This window comes from Vanacampus margaritifer, chromosome 18 (assembly GCF_051991255.1).
Source record: "Vanacampus margaritifer isolate UIUO_Vmar chromosome 18, RoL_Vmar_1.0, whole genome shotgun sequence".
Lineage (NCBI taxonomy): Eukaryota > Metazoa > Chordata > Actinopteri > Syngnathiformes > Syngnathidae > Vanacampus > Vanacampus margaritifer.
The window spans coordinates 13,786,711-13,799,938 of record NC_135449.1 but is presented as its reverse complement, the minus strand read 5'-3'; the positions used below and the strand labels follow the sequence as shown (position 1 = coordinate 13,799,938).

General features: G+C 39.5%; 1 protein-coding gene across 8 annotated transcripts in view; it reads right to left on the bottom strand.

Moving 5' to 3' along the window:
- The window catches only part of shisa6 (shisa family member 6), an 86,239-nt gene extending 73,648 nt beyond the window's left edge, over positions 1-12,591 (bottom strand). For all 8 annotated transcript variants that reach the window (XR_013289154.1, XM_077550304.1, XM_077550306.1 and 5 more), the window contains exons 1-3: positions 12,480-12,591; positions 11,293-12,178; positions 9,494-9,654 (exon numbers count right to left, since the gene is read on the bottom strand). Coding sequence is in view for 7 of the 8 variants with exons in the window: in XM_077550304.1 (XP_077406430.1) it covers positions 9,494-9,654; positions 11,293-11,822 (691 nt within the window). In the remaining variant the exon portion in view is untranslated. The remainder of the gene's footprint in view (positions 1-9,493; positions 9,655-11,292; positions 12,179-12,479) is intronic.
- Positions 12,592-13,228: the final 637 nt, after the last annotated feature.

Sequence of the window (13,228 nt, the reverse complement as noted above, 5' to 3'; positions counted from 1 at the left end):
AGACCAAGACCAAAAACATCGATAAGCAAACAGTAGGAGGGGCATAGCTCAGGTGGTAGCGTGGCAGTATACCAAGCTGAAGTTTGCGAGTTTGTTCCTCAACCCTTGAATGACTTTTATTTCTTTTTTCAATTCTTTATTTTACTCTCTTCCAAGTGTTAACTATTAGCCTACTCTAAAACGGAGTCTATTTGGTCCCACTTTAAATAGAGTCAAATTTACTCTATGAGGGAACACTGTACTTTATCATTTTTCGGCTTCAAACTTTTTTTAACATACTGTATTTGTACCCAACAGTTAAATCGATGTTCCACTGTATTAACGTGTGTTTTTATTGCATTATTTGCTTATCATTGCAAGCTTTCTTCCTTTTTACAGTCTTTTAACCACTAAAAGAAGAGAGTGATAGCACGAGGTTTCTGGTGACGCATTTGGGCATGCTTAAATTTTCATTATATGAGAACATGAACCAAGCCACAGGGGACACAAATGGCATTAGATAAAAGAAAATGGACTTATACATGTGGAGCCACCCTCAGATGTTGTGGCTTAACACAGGTGCACTCATGATAGAGCGTATATTAAAAATGATGATGCTTTAGAAATGTTGTTTTTAACATGCAATTGCTGATTATATTGGCAAGTGGGAGTCAGTGGTAAGCCCGCACACAGTATTAATTGCAGAGTGGCTACAGCCATGCGTGTGGGCGTTTAAGAGTGTGTTATGATAATTACCTCTGACTGAGGAGGTTATATAGTCTCACCCACGTCTGTTGTTTTGTCTCTCTCAGCACGATTGTCGTGAAACTTTGCAAAGGGGTGTAACTTAGGCCAAGGGCCAGTTATTTATAACTCAAGGGCAGATCCATTAAATGTAGGGAAAAATTACAATTAATTGACTTGGTGCAGACCTGGACTGTTCAAGTGGACCCTTTTTATTGTTATGTAAAGGTAAGTGCTGGCTAAGCACCAACTTGCATTAACCTCAATTTGGATTCTCAGTCATCATATATTGATTGGTCTATCGGTCAACAACTAGAGAGCAGCAATTAAACGAGCGCAATGCAATTAAATGACTATGCAACATACTATATGCGTGTGACTTTAAAAGTTTGAAAAAAGTAGCTCTTTTTTTCATTTCTGCAAAAGGAAAAAGAAACAACAAAATCACGTCAACCTAAAGGTCAACACAGCTGGGGGGGGGGGACAAAAGGTGCAAAGCTATTATAGAGATCACTGATTGTATAAAAAAAAAGAAAACAACTGACCTTTAAGCTGATAACGGCACAAATATGGTAAGCAATATCAAAATATATTGTTACCACTTTTGCTGGCTAAAGCATGAGTACTTGTTTGAAAAGTAATAGATTACTTAAATTTAGTTAGTAATAAAAACGAATTAATTTAGTTAGAGAGAGAGAGAGAGAGAGAGAGAGAGAGAGAGAGAGAGAGAGAGAGAGAGAGAGAGAGAGAGAGAGAGAGAGAGAGAGAGAGAGAGAGAGAGAGAGAGAGAGAGAGAGAGGAGAGAGAGAGAGAGAGAGAGAGAGAGAGAGAGAGAGAGAGAGAGAGAGAGACTTACAAATAAAGAAATTAGTCTCACAAATTCATAAATGGACCAAATTGTTGGTATCCCTCTGAAAATTAAAACTGTTAATAAATGAATAAAGTGACATGTTCAACCAAGGTGTGATGTCTAATTAGTATTACAGGTGTTTTCAAACTTGTTATTAGTCAGCCTATTTAAAGGGTGACAACTAGTCATTGTGAGGTTTGGTTATACGGTGTAAACCGCACTAAACGTGGACCAGATGAAATTAGTGGGAGAATTGTCGCAGTAGATAAGTAGGAAAATTATAGACAAGCATCTTAGAAGTAAAGGCCAAAAGACCATCTCCAAGCAGCTTGATGTTCCTGTAACCGCAGTTGCGCATATTCATCAGAAAATTAAGATCCACAGGACTGCAGCATTTATGGTTGTGGCCACAGGAGAAAAATTGTTGACAAATTGAAGAGATCAATAATACGACTGATAACCAAAAAGCCCAGAACTACCTAATAAAAGGTAAAGGTGAACTCCAAGGTCGAGTTACATCATTGTCAGCACCATTCATTGTCATTTGAGCCAAAACAGTCTACATGGGAGAGATCAAATAGGACACCACTGTTGCTATCATAAAAAATGTGAGTCTGGAATTTGCCAAACAGTGTGTTGACAAGCCACTAAGCTTGATGAGACAAAACTAGACCTTTTTGCTCATCAGCTCTATACTTACAGATCCAAAAATGAAGCATACAAAAGAAGAACACTGTCCCTACTGTGAAACATGGGGGACGTCCTGTTATGTTATCTGGCACAGGGTGTATGGAATCTGTGTCGGGTGCAATGAAAATTCAAGACTTTCAAGGTTTCAAGAAACGTGCTGGCCAGTATAAGTAAGCTTGGTCACAGATCTTGCAACAGAATAATGAGCCAAAACAGCTAAAAACACCCAAGAATGGCAAAGAGGAAAATGGTGGACTAATATGAAGTATTTTTCTATTGAACATCTGAGGAAGTAGCTGAAATATGTCGTCAGGACTAATGGAACGGTTTGCTCATAGGCATCACTGAAAGTTACAACAACAACAACAAAATGTTTGATTGCAGTGACTGCCTTCAAAACGTTGTGGAACAAAAGGGAACAATCATTTTTCTCAAGGCATGTTTGATATTTTTTAATATATATAATTATGTTTGATATTCCAAAAAAAAATCAGATTTTCATTGGTTAAATTTCTGTATTTATTATTACTCTTGCTGTCAGGGCCAGCGCTAGCCATTTAGGTGTCATGTTTGATTTCTGTTTTTGGTTGTGTGTCTGCCTTGGTCTTGTTGAGTGTAATCCTGCCCTTCCTCGTGTCAACCAATCCGTGCCCTCAGCCACTTGTGTCTTGCTCCAGGTGTGTCTTGTTGTGTTGTTAGTGTGTGTGTATATAGTCTCCTGTCTCCCCTCTGTCTGGGTTGGATCATTGTCGCTGTCACCACTGGTGCTTTGTTGTTCCTTTGAATTTTTTGTCTTTTCAGATCTTTGTTGGTTTTGTTTTCCCAGTACCCTTGGTAGTGTTTTTGTTAAATAAATTGTGTTTAGTGGTACATGCTTCCCTGCAGTGGTTCTCCTGCCTCCCTGCATTTGGGTCCTCCACTCCGCAACCGTGACATTAGGTGCCTTAAGCATAAATGCTCTGTGGTGCCCCACCCACCCCCCACACCATCAGTTTTGTCAGTTTTGCTTTATTTTACAAAATAACTTGGCAATATTAATGTTTCAAAAACTTTCACAAAAATAATAGATAAATGATAATAACTATGTCTTTAGAAAAGACTAACAATGGCACCAAATATTCAAATAAATAAAACTAAAAAATTCAAAATAAAAAACAACAGTAAATGCCACAACTATTAAGAAATAAACATCATAAGGAACTTTAAATACACATTTTAAAGTTCAAGCAGCAGTTGTTAGAGGCTCTACAGAGGCACACGTCTGCATTTCCAGGCTTCAAAATCAGCTATCAGGTCATCATATGACAGTTTCTGAGCAATTTGCCCATTGATGCTGATGACAGCCAGACCACCACTTTATAATTAGGGTTCGCCATTACCTTCAGGACAAATTTTTTGTAATTCATATCTCCGTAATTATTATATGTAATGAACTAATTTCTTCACCAATACATTCATATATATAGATTGTATGATATTAATTTTTATTTTTTTTTTTAACCATGCAATATCACATTTAACTACAGTGTGGCGCAGTAAATGCCAACCATGGAAGCAAAACATGGAATTAGGCCGAAAAAGCAACAAAATCACGTCAAAAAATACATTTTGCACACTCTCACCTTCCCTAATGGCACCAGAAAGCTTCCTCCAAAAAAAAAAGCATTTAATTTCACCCAATTTAGGCTCCAAAGGAGGACCGAAAATTTACCCGGGTGGAGAACCATCGATCCGACTACGGTGCTCTCGGCCCCGCTTCACAAGGCCTCAATTTGCCTTTAGCTCCATGTACTGTACGTGGAAGAATTTCTTTAATTTTACTCGACATGGGCTCAAGGAGAGGACTGCAAATTTACCCGGGGGGACGAACCAGCGATCCGGTGCACTAGGTGCTCTCGCCTCGACTTGCCTTTAGCGCCACTTAAGCGCGTATGTCCAAAAATAATAATAATTTCACTTCATATGGGCGAAGCAAGAGGAACACACAATGTATGCTTTACAAACTTTTTTTTTTAAATATTACATGCTGATAATAATGTAATTATTATTATTATGATTTTTTATGACCTTGATTTTTTTTGGGTGCCTCCCCAGGCAGTTGATTCCATACGCACAGTACAATACAGTACATAGCACAGCTCCAAATGTTCAGGAAGAGGCATAGAAATATATATATTTATAATCTGCATATTATACTTTTTGCAATCTGCTATGTAAGACTACTTGTATTTTTTCTTTCATACTGAATAAGTAAAATAGAGTACTTCACACTTCCAGTGCTAGCAAACTATACATTTCATCTTTTTGCATATGAGGAAGGAAAAGCAATTGAGGGAAACAAGGGAGAGGGGGAAAAAATAGTTAAATCATTGCCTCTGGACTGCGCTAAATAAATCAACTTCAGTTCAGAGAGCTGCCGGCAAAACTGCATTACTCAGAGAAGCGATTATTGTTTATTTTGACTGAAGGCAAAGTCTTGTAAAGGTATCTGCTCCTCATTTTCAAGGTCTAGTCCATGTTGTGGCTGCAGGGTGTGTAGTGTTTACATTCGCATCTAGGATCGGGAATCAAGTCTTCCAAATGCTGCTAGGCTTATACATACATACACACACACACATTTATATATATAAATATATATATATATGTGTGTGTGTGTATAAGCCTAGCAGCACTTCCAACGATGCTATCATATTATGCCGTCTGCACAGTTTTTGCTTCTAGCGCAGTATTTTTAAACACATTATGTTGTTCTAAAAACACAGGGAATTTCGCAGTGCACCAAGGGTACAATGTCATCACAGGACTGTAATGTGAAAATAAGTCATCATATGCTACTAGACTGAAACAGAGCTCTCGGTTTTAGAATAACACAGCAGCTATGCATCATTATATATTAATGCTCTTACAATTAAATAAAACTGGCGCTCTTGACAGAAGTTAGTGAAGTACTTAGCTACCTTTTTTTTTTATGGGTCTCTACACTTGACTGTGGCACAAAAAGTGCCTGAAGCGTCAACTTCAGTTGAGGGGATTTGCTTTAAGAGCGTCATCATCCTTCCTTTTTGCCCAATTGCCATGTAGGTGCACATGAATTTTCTATGAAGGCAAGCGGGTGCCACATAGACCCTTGTGGATGGAGCTCACCATTTGTATACCGTGTTTCATAGCCGTTTATGTTGAACCCTGTCGGGACTGCTAAATGATGATGGGAGCTTGGTGTGGACTTGATTTGCTATAATTAATTAAAAAAGTTATTAAATCTTTCTGTTTATTTTTTTTTTAAATAATCACTCGTACAACATTCATAGTTGAGGTGACCCCTGAAGACAGTTGCATATCAGTTTATATGCGTGCGTACTGACCATACAACTGGACCGAGGCAGCGGATAAGAGAAGGAAGCGCAAAACTGAAAGATTGCAGACTGCGTTCACAACAAGTAGAATGAAAATGCTGGAAGCAGATGTCTGACAGATGGTAATGTGGCAGGAAGAGACCAAGTTTACATGATGTACATGAAAACCCAAAATATATTGAAAATATGCACGATAGCGCATGTTTTTGTCCTATCCAGGGGATGTTAAAGCCATGCAGTTTTGTGCTGTGACAGAACTTTATTGGCCCTTATTTGGCTTTTTACAAATTGTCCGGAATCTGGTTTCTCAAAAACATTTAAAGTATATTGAGCACAACAGCTGAGTAGGAAATAATCCCAAAATATGAGTACTGCATCATTTGATTGTTACTGTATCAGCATTGAAAGGATTTTTTTCTGCTAACTGGATGACATTAACTTCCATACAATTCCCGCAAAATTAGCTCAAAATAACATCAGATTCATGACTGTGCATCAGTCTGTCAATCACATAGTGTACATCATGTAAAAAATCTGTCTAGACACAAAATCCAGTAAACCAGTTTGTTACATATGCACAGACATGCAACTGTTTTCTCACATATGTTGATAAATTTACGTAGAAAAAGTAACATAATATAAATGGCAGTCCATCCATTCAGACTCAAAATAAGCAGTTTCATATGGCATTTTGCGAGGAAAATTTTGCATTTTGTGTCACATCAAAACACACTGAATTGCAAAACTGAGAATCAAACGTCCAGATAATTTTGCTAGACCGGACACGCACGCGTTAAAGTGGAGCTACTTACTACGGCGCAACAACTAGCCACAAGTAGCAACGAGCTTTGGCTGCCTATTGCTATGGCTAAATATGTTGCAGGATCACTTCTAAATCAGTAACCATCACGTTCGTGACCGTAAATAAGCTACACTTCTCTTCTAACAAGTATCATTCTCACAAAGGGATGATGAGGAAAGATGGGAAAGCCATGCTAATTGCTAGGATAGCCTAAAACGGACGCTAGCACGTTTAATACCGGAATTACACGGAGTTCTCAAGTTACAGCAGAGTTCCGTTCCTATGCTGGCGATGTAACCCGACTTTCAACTTAAGTCGGATTTCCCCGTTAAATTCTATATTATTTACATCAAAATACTTTGTACATTAATTTTGAAAAAACACATTTGCACGATCCAGAAAAGGCTTATCTGTTTTCTGGGTTTGATCAGCAAACTGAGACATGATTGGTCGTTATCTACTTCCTCAGCACAGGTGATGTCATCTTTAGTCGACAGCAAGTGGAAAAATGTGTTTTTAAACATATTAATTGTACAAATGTTTTTACTGCGGAAAATGTCTCAATGAGTTAAGGTATCCCTTTAATGAAACCCTTGCTTTAGGTCCCTGGGATTAACCTGAACAAAAAAAAAAAACCTCCCAAAAATTTGAAAATTGCTCAAATGAAATCATTGATTCGCAAAAGTGCTCTGCAAAAAAATACAACAAAAAAATTGAGCCTTGTACACATAATGACTACTCTAGTCTACCCATTCATGTACACAGTGACACAGACTAGTCTGAGGGGGGAAACAATTATCCTGGTCCCGGCATCTGGGTCCTTACAGGTAGCTATGGCTCTAGTTGAAATGACTGTTTTTTCACCTCTGGTCTTAATGTCTGTGCTCACCAAATGTACTGATTTACCTGCCATCCACTTTATGAATAGTCACATAAAATCACACGTTGTTAGCAGATCCTTCACCCACTGTGTGCCTGCGAGGTCACAACTTCCATCCTGTCAAGAAACTGCAGGGCTGCGCTACCTTGCCAGCCTGTAATTATCTGCTGTTGCTGGCTTCCTTTCCCTCTGTTACGCTCTCCCTCACACTCTCTTGCTCAAATGTGATGATTACAGGTTGTTAACATTGGAGATTATGCAGCTGAAAGGTTGAGCACAGTGGGCGCTCTTTGGCGGAAAACGCACAACATAATGCTAAAAATTAAAATATCACAATGTTAGCAGGGATGGAGGAAAATTGCATACTGTTGGAATTTGCCTCCAGCTGTATTTGACCAACTAGCGGAGGGGTGGGCAACTTTAATGCTGGTGCGGGCCACAATTTTTCATAAGGTCAACTGGGGGGCACACACTTCCTAACAAGATGTATGACAAAAATGCCATTTTAAATATTGACAAAATTAGACTTTACATCGATCTGATCGGCTGCGTCGGGTTCGGCTGATATTTTGCATTTAATGCAGAATCGGTTGTAATGTCTTAATTGCCCGATCGATCAATGATGTCTTTGATTGGCTCTGTGAAATAAGACATTAAATGTTATATTCGATGTTTATCAGTGTTTTTTGAAGAATTTTGGGGGAGTTTATAGTTGTCGTCATTTATACGTGGGTTCTTTGCTATTCGTAGGCCAGCCAAGTGTGGATGGATGTATGTATATATATATATATAATTAATATCTCGTTAACTTAAAGTGCCTTTAACGGCACAATTTTTTTTAACGCTCGATTAACGACCGCCCCTTATTTGGAAAGCCTCAACTAAGGGAATTCCAGTCACGACGTAGCAGATACGTCAAAACTACCCAAAAGAAATGCACTACAGCTAAAACACACAATGTTTAAGCGGCAGAATGTTAGCGTGGAGGATGCATTTGGACTGCGTAGCACTTCCACCCGTTCCCTGCTTTGAAAGAACGCACTCGGTTAGCCGTTAGCAACGAGCTAACCATTGCTCCAGCTCTATCTCCATGGGCTCTCACACCTGTGAGCCAAGCCGAAAGGACACCGTCTTGTCACTTGGGGTGACCCCAAGCCACTTGATCTTTAGATGTGAAGCATGTTTTACTCAGCAACTCCACAAAATAGCTCATTAGGGTTAAAGTGAAAGTGTCGATGTGTTTGCTTGCAGTAGAGCGGTGTCACAGCACATTCGAGAACTTAACAAAATAAAAGCATTCAACGTTGTGAAATGGAGTCACTAATACACAATTTAGCAGTAATACATTAAATTATACTGCATATATTTGTGGGCACATATGCAGAAGTTCGCAAGATACTTCTTGTTTAAAAATAGATTGTTCTTAATATGGAAAGAACACGTCAATCGTTTCTGGTTCCATTGTAGTAAAGTTGTGTCATTTATTTGCAATACGCATCTGTGTGTATATATAAATATATATATATATATATATATATATATATATATATATATATATATATATATATATATATATATATATATATATATATATATATATATATATATATTAGTACTGCTCAATTATGATGAAAAATTTGAAGGGGAGAAAATAAAAGAATATATTAATCACGATTAATTTCGTAATAATTGCAGTCCCGATTAGGACCATCTTTTTTTTGGTACAAAAAAAAAAGAAAATGTTTAAACATGTAAAAAAAATATTAAGACAAATACATTTCTTCGAAACACTATAATTATGCAAGTTCCTTTTGGATCAAACAAGATTGTTTTAATTAGTCATTATAAAATAAAAAAGGTGCAAATATATACATTTAAACAACTCAAAATTAGTATTAATATTCTTTTATTTTTGTTTACGATTAGGCCCATTTTGTCATTGTGAAGTGTAATAATTGAAATTGTAATTGAATTCTCCAATTGCATTCCCTGAAAAACATCGGATGAATATTCATCAGCTTTTTTTCAAGAATTTTTTGTGTTTGTAAAGCTTTTTCATATTTTTTCTTTTTTTTTTTCAAAAATTGATCAAGGGGCCACTCAGTGTAGTCGGAGGCCACATGCCGTCCTCAGGCCACCAGTTGCCCATCCCTGACCTAGTGGGTATAGGAGTGAAATGAAAAGAAAGCTCTTACCGTGGTTGGATTTTGAGGCGTGAACAGGCGTGTAGTGGTTCTTGGATGAGGTTCTGATTGGTGTGTTGTCTTTGGACGAGCCGTTCATCGCCGCAAAGTTCTCACAATCATATTGAGAAATGGGAATGGGCCCCTGTTGCCTCAGGATGTCAGCAAGGGCCCTGAGAAATAACAGTCAAGAGCAAACATTATTCTACTCCAAGCATCTTCCGTGTGCAGATTTAAAAATGAGGCAATAATGCAAATAGCGTCTAATTGTTAAGACAGTGTTGTGCTATTACGGATAATTTGGGGCTTCTCTGTTTTGTGTGTTTTTAAAAAGCCTGGGAAGATGATGAATGGGAAATAACATTGCATGTGTGAGCATCTCATCTAATTAGGTTGAATTGGAATGTTTTTTTACACCGCGCCAGGTGCACATGAATCCCTCAAGAGGGAGAGAGCAAGAAAAGCAGAAGCAACTGCGATGAAAGAAAGTTCAAAAAGTGTTTGTTTGGTTGTTCTGGCATCGCTTTGAAAGGGGAAATCAAACTACTTTTGCACGGCTGCACCGGCTCAAAGCTCTTGTATATCAAATATAACATTGGGGGTAACCTTTTGCTTTTAAATGAATATTTCCGCTCCCCTTATCTTCCTCTTCTTGATTCAATGTGCATTGGTGCATGCATGTCACACGACCTTGGTACAACCCCAACATTAACAGTATCCATTATTCACAGTCTTAAGACTGCTCAAGTGTTGAATAATGCATAAAACCATTCAATCTTGAGGAAATAATGTGTGTCAGCATTTGTTTTCAGATGTGGGTGCAGTCTGCAGCCCACTCATGTATGATAACTCTCACATGGAAAAGCCGCAGGAGCATGCAGGAGCCAGCTGAGGGATCAAATGTGGTCATTGGCCATATACAGTATGTATCCCATCTCTGCAAAGCATTCATGCCAATTGCCCTGCACACCGCAGTCATATGCAGGAGGTTCAAGGTGTGACATTTGACAGCTTGAGTCAAATATGCGGCCTCTTATTGGTGGAAATGCAGCACGGGTTTGACTGCAGTGTAAACTATCAAGGATTATTCCCACACAGACATGCTCGCACGCACATTCAAAGAGAACTGTCTGAGTAATGAGCTTCTTTTGAGGCTGTAATTATTTTAGGCTTCCATTCTGACACATCTCTTTTAGGGGGGAACATCTGCTAATAGAATCTGATGTGAAAGGCACGCGTTATTTGAAATCAATCATTCAGTTACTTTACAGATTTTTTATTTTTGAAATGATGACTAAAATATTACATTTCAATATTAACTACATTGATGTACATGTACAATGTTTTTTTTCTTACAAAATGGATGATAAATGTCCTATTTTGGCTCTGGAAATATACATTTAGCTGGGGAACCAAAAATTACTGTAGAAGGACAAAAAATAAGCCAGATTGTAACATTATTTTGACATTCTAAAGTCTAATTTGAATTTATTTTATTTTTAACTGTGAAAACGTGTTTCAGAACACTAAAAGTAAAAAGAACATGTTTTTTTTGCTCAGAATGGCTGCTATCAGAGAAGTATTATGTGCTAGAGGTGGTTCCAATTTTTTGTGATGTAAAAATGGACTGCAGCATATTGAGAGTTGTCTACTCAAATCTAGAACTTTGTTTTATTTAAGAATCGTTTTCAGTGTAATGGAATTCAGTTTTACACCACTGCAGACTACAGGCATGATCATGTCAGTCAAACGTGAATATAATTATAGATAGCGTTACTGTTCAAATGGTCATCACATTTTATGAGGCTCACCTGTGTATATTCATCTCTTGTGGCGGTTCTGTAGCTTTATCATAAGCAACTTTGGCCGACACTCCCATCACTATGATGAAGGCTATGATCCCACAGGTGATGTAGACCGCCGTGTTGGTCTGGTCCATGCCCTCAAAAGTCTCGCCCGTCGGTACCGGGGACGGGGCGGCCGTCTGCACCCACACCGGTGTTTGGTAGTTCTTGCACGCTTTTTGATCCAGTCTGTCTTTCTTATACTCGCAGCAGAAGCGCAGGAAGCAAGTCCCGCAGCAGTAGCGATGGTCCGTGTTGTTGCATTCGAACATTTTGTCATACTGGCCGCTGACGTCGTAATAACCCAGGCAGGTGTCGTGGTTGCTGACCGGAGCGGGCTGCGGCGTCTTCGGCTGCGGGGCCACCGTGGGCGCCGCCGATGTGGCTTTGGGGACCTTCCTGTTCGTCTGTTTGGACTTTTTCCCACCCGTGGCCGCGCTCAGCACGCTCAGCGGATCCAGATAAATGAGAAGTAACAAAAGGTGCCTTATCCCCATGGTGCGCGGAGCAAAACAAGACTAGGGGTTTTCTAAAGGCAACTCTGATTAAGCTTTGCGGAAGATTCAGTCCTACGGAAGTTTTGCCATCGAGCGTTCGCCTACTCGCTCAGTCCCGTTCGCAGCCTTCATGCTCAATGTAACTCAAGGGCATATCTCATATCTCAGCTGTCATTGCTCATGAAGTGAACTAAAGCCCGCTGCAGCCCATGATGATGCGAGGGCGGGGGGACAGCCGCATATCCAGAGCTGGGGGGAAGTCGCGCCTGTGGACCCCCGGGTTCGGGAGCGCCCTTCGCGTGCTTTGGCGCTGATTCGCTGTCCGAGGTGCTGACGACTGGGGGCTCGGGTTCGTTCTGCTCAAGTCAAAGTTAGACGGGAGACATAAGTAGAGCTCATTTGGTATGATCACCACGTCAGCGGCACGTCATGCATTAATTATGACATTATTCTATAAAAGCAGGCATCCAACTTGCTATAATCGTGACTAGAACAGTTTTAACCCGCACATAAAACACTTTTTCCTAATGCGTTTGAAAGTATCCGCGTGGTTAACAGCCGACAGATATTCTCAATCATTTATGTAAATTTAATCAAATTGATTAAAATCACTGAATTTACGCATTTATAAATGGTGGGTGCGGAAAGCCAGCCTACCTCTGCTAAAAAATAAAAATAAAATAAAAAAAGACCCGCTGTGAGTCCTTCTGTGTCTGGGTCCGCAAGTAAAGCAGACCGACAGAGCTGCGAAGCAGACCACCTCCTTTTCTCTCTACTTCTCTCGTCTCCCTCCCCCCAGTCTCTTACATCACTGCGTGGCGTCAGAACTCAGCCAAGTGTCGGCAAATTGCACACAACCACCTCATTTAGACCCCCACCATTCTGCAACAAAGCACCACCATCCATTCTCGCAAGCCGGCTTATTTGCATTGACACTTCCAAATGAAATGGCTAGTCAGGATGCTGACTGTCCGCTGCATGGTAGCACCACATGCATGTTTATTTACATTCACAATTTTCCTCGACCTTTTTTTGAAAGCCACGCATCATTATCACTGAGCCCCACGCCTCAATACATGCATCATTTGCAGGATGAATACATAATTGACTGTGCTCTCTATGTCTGGTCTGCAGCCAAGTCAGAGCAACCGCGGCATTAAGTAGAAATGATGGGGCAATGCTGAAGTCAATTTCAGCACTGCTGCATTGAAAAACACAGTATGCTCATCTTCAGTGGCTGAATACACAGAGTAGCTACTTATGACCATTTGCACAGCCTAATGGCATGCAGTACTGCATTAGCAATTTTAACTTATTAAAGATAATGTGTTGATTGATGCTGTCAAAGTGGTAATAATAGTGCAGTATGTTTTGGTGTTGTTGTTATTGCAATCGTTGTGAGAGCT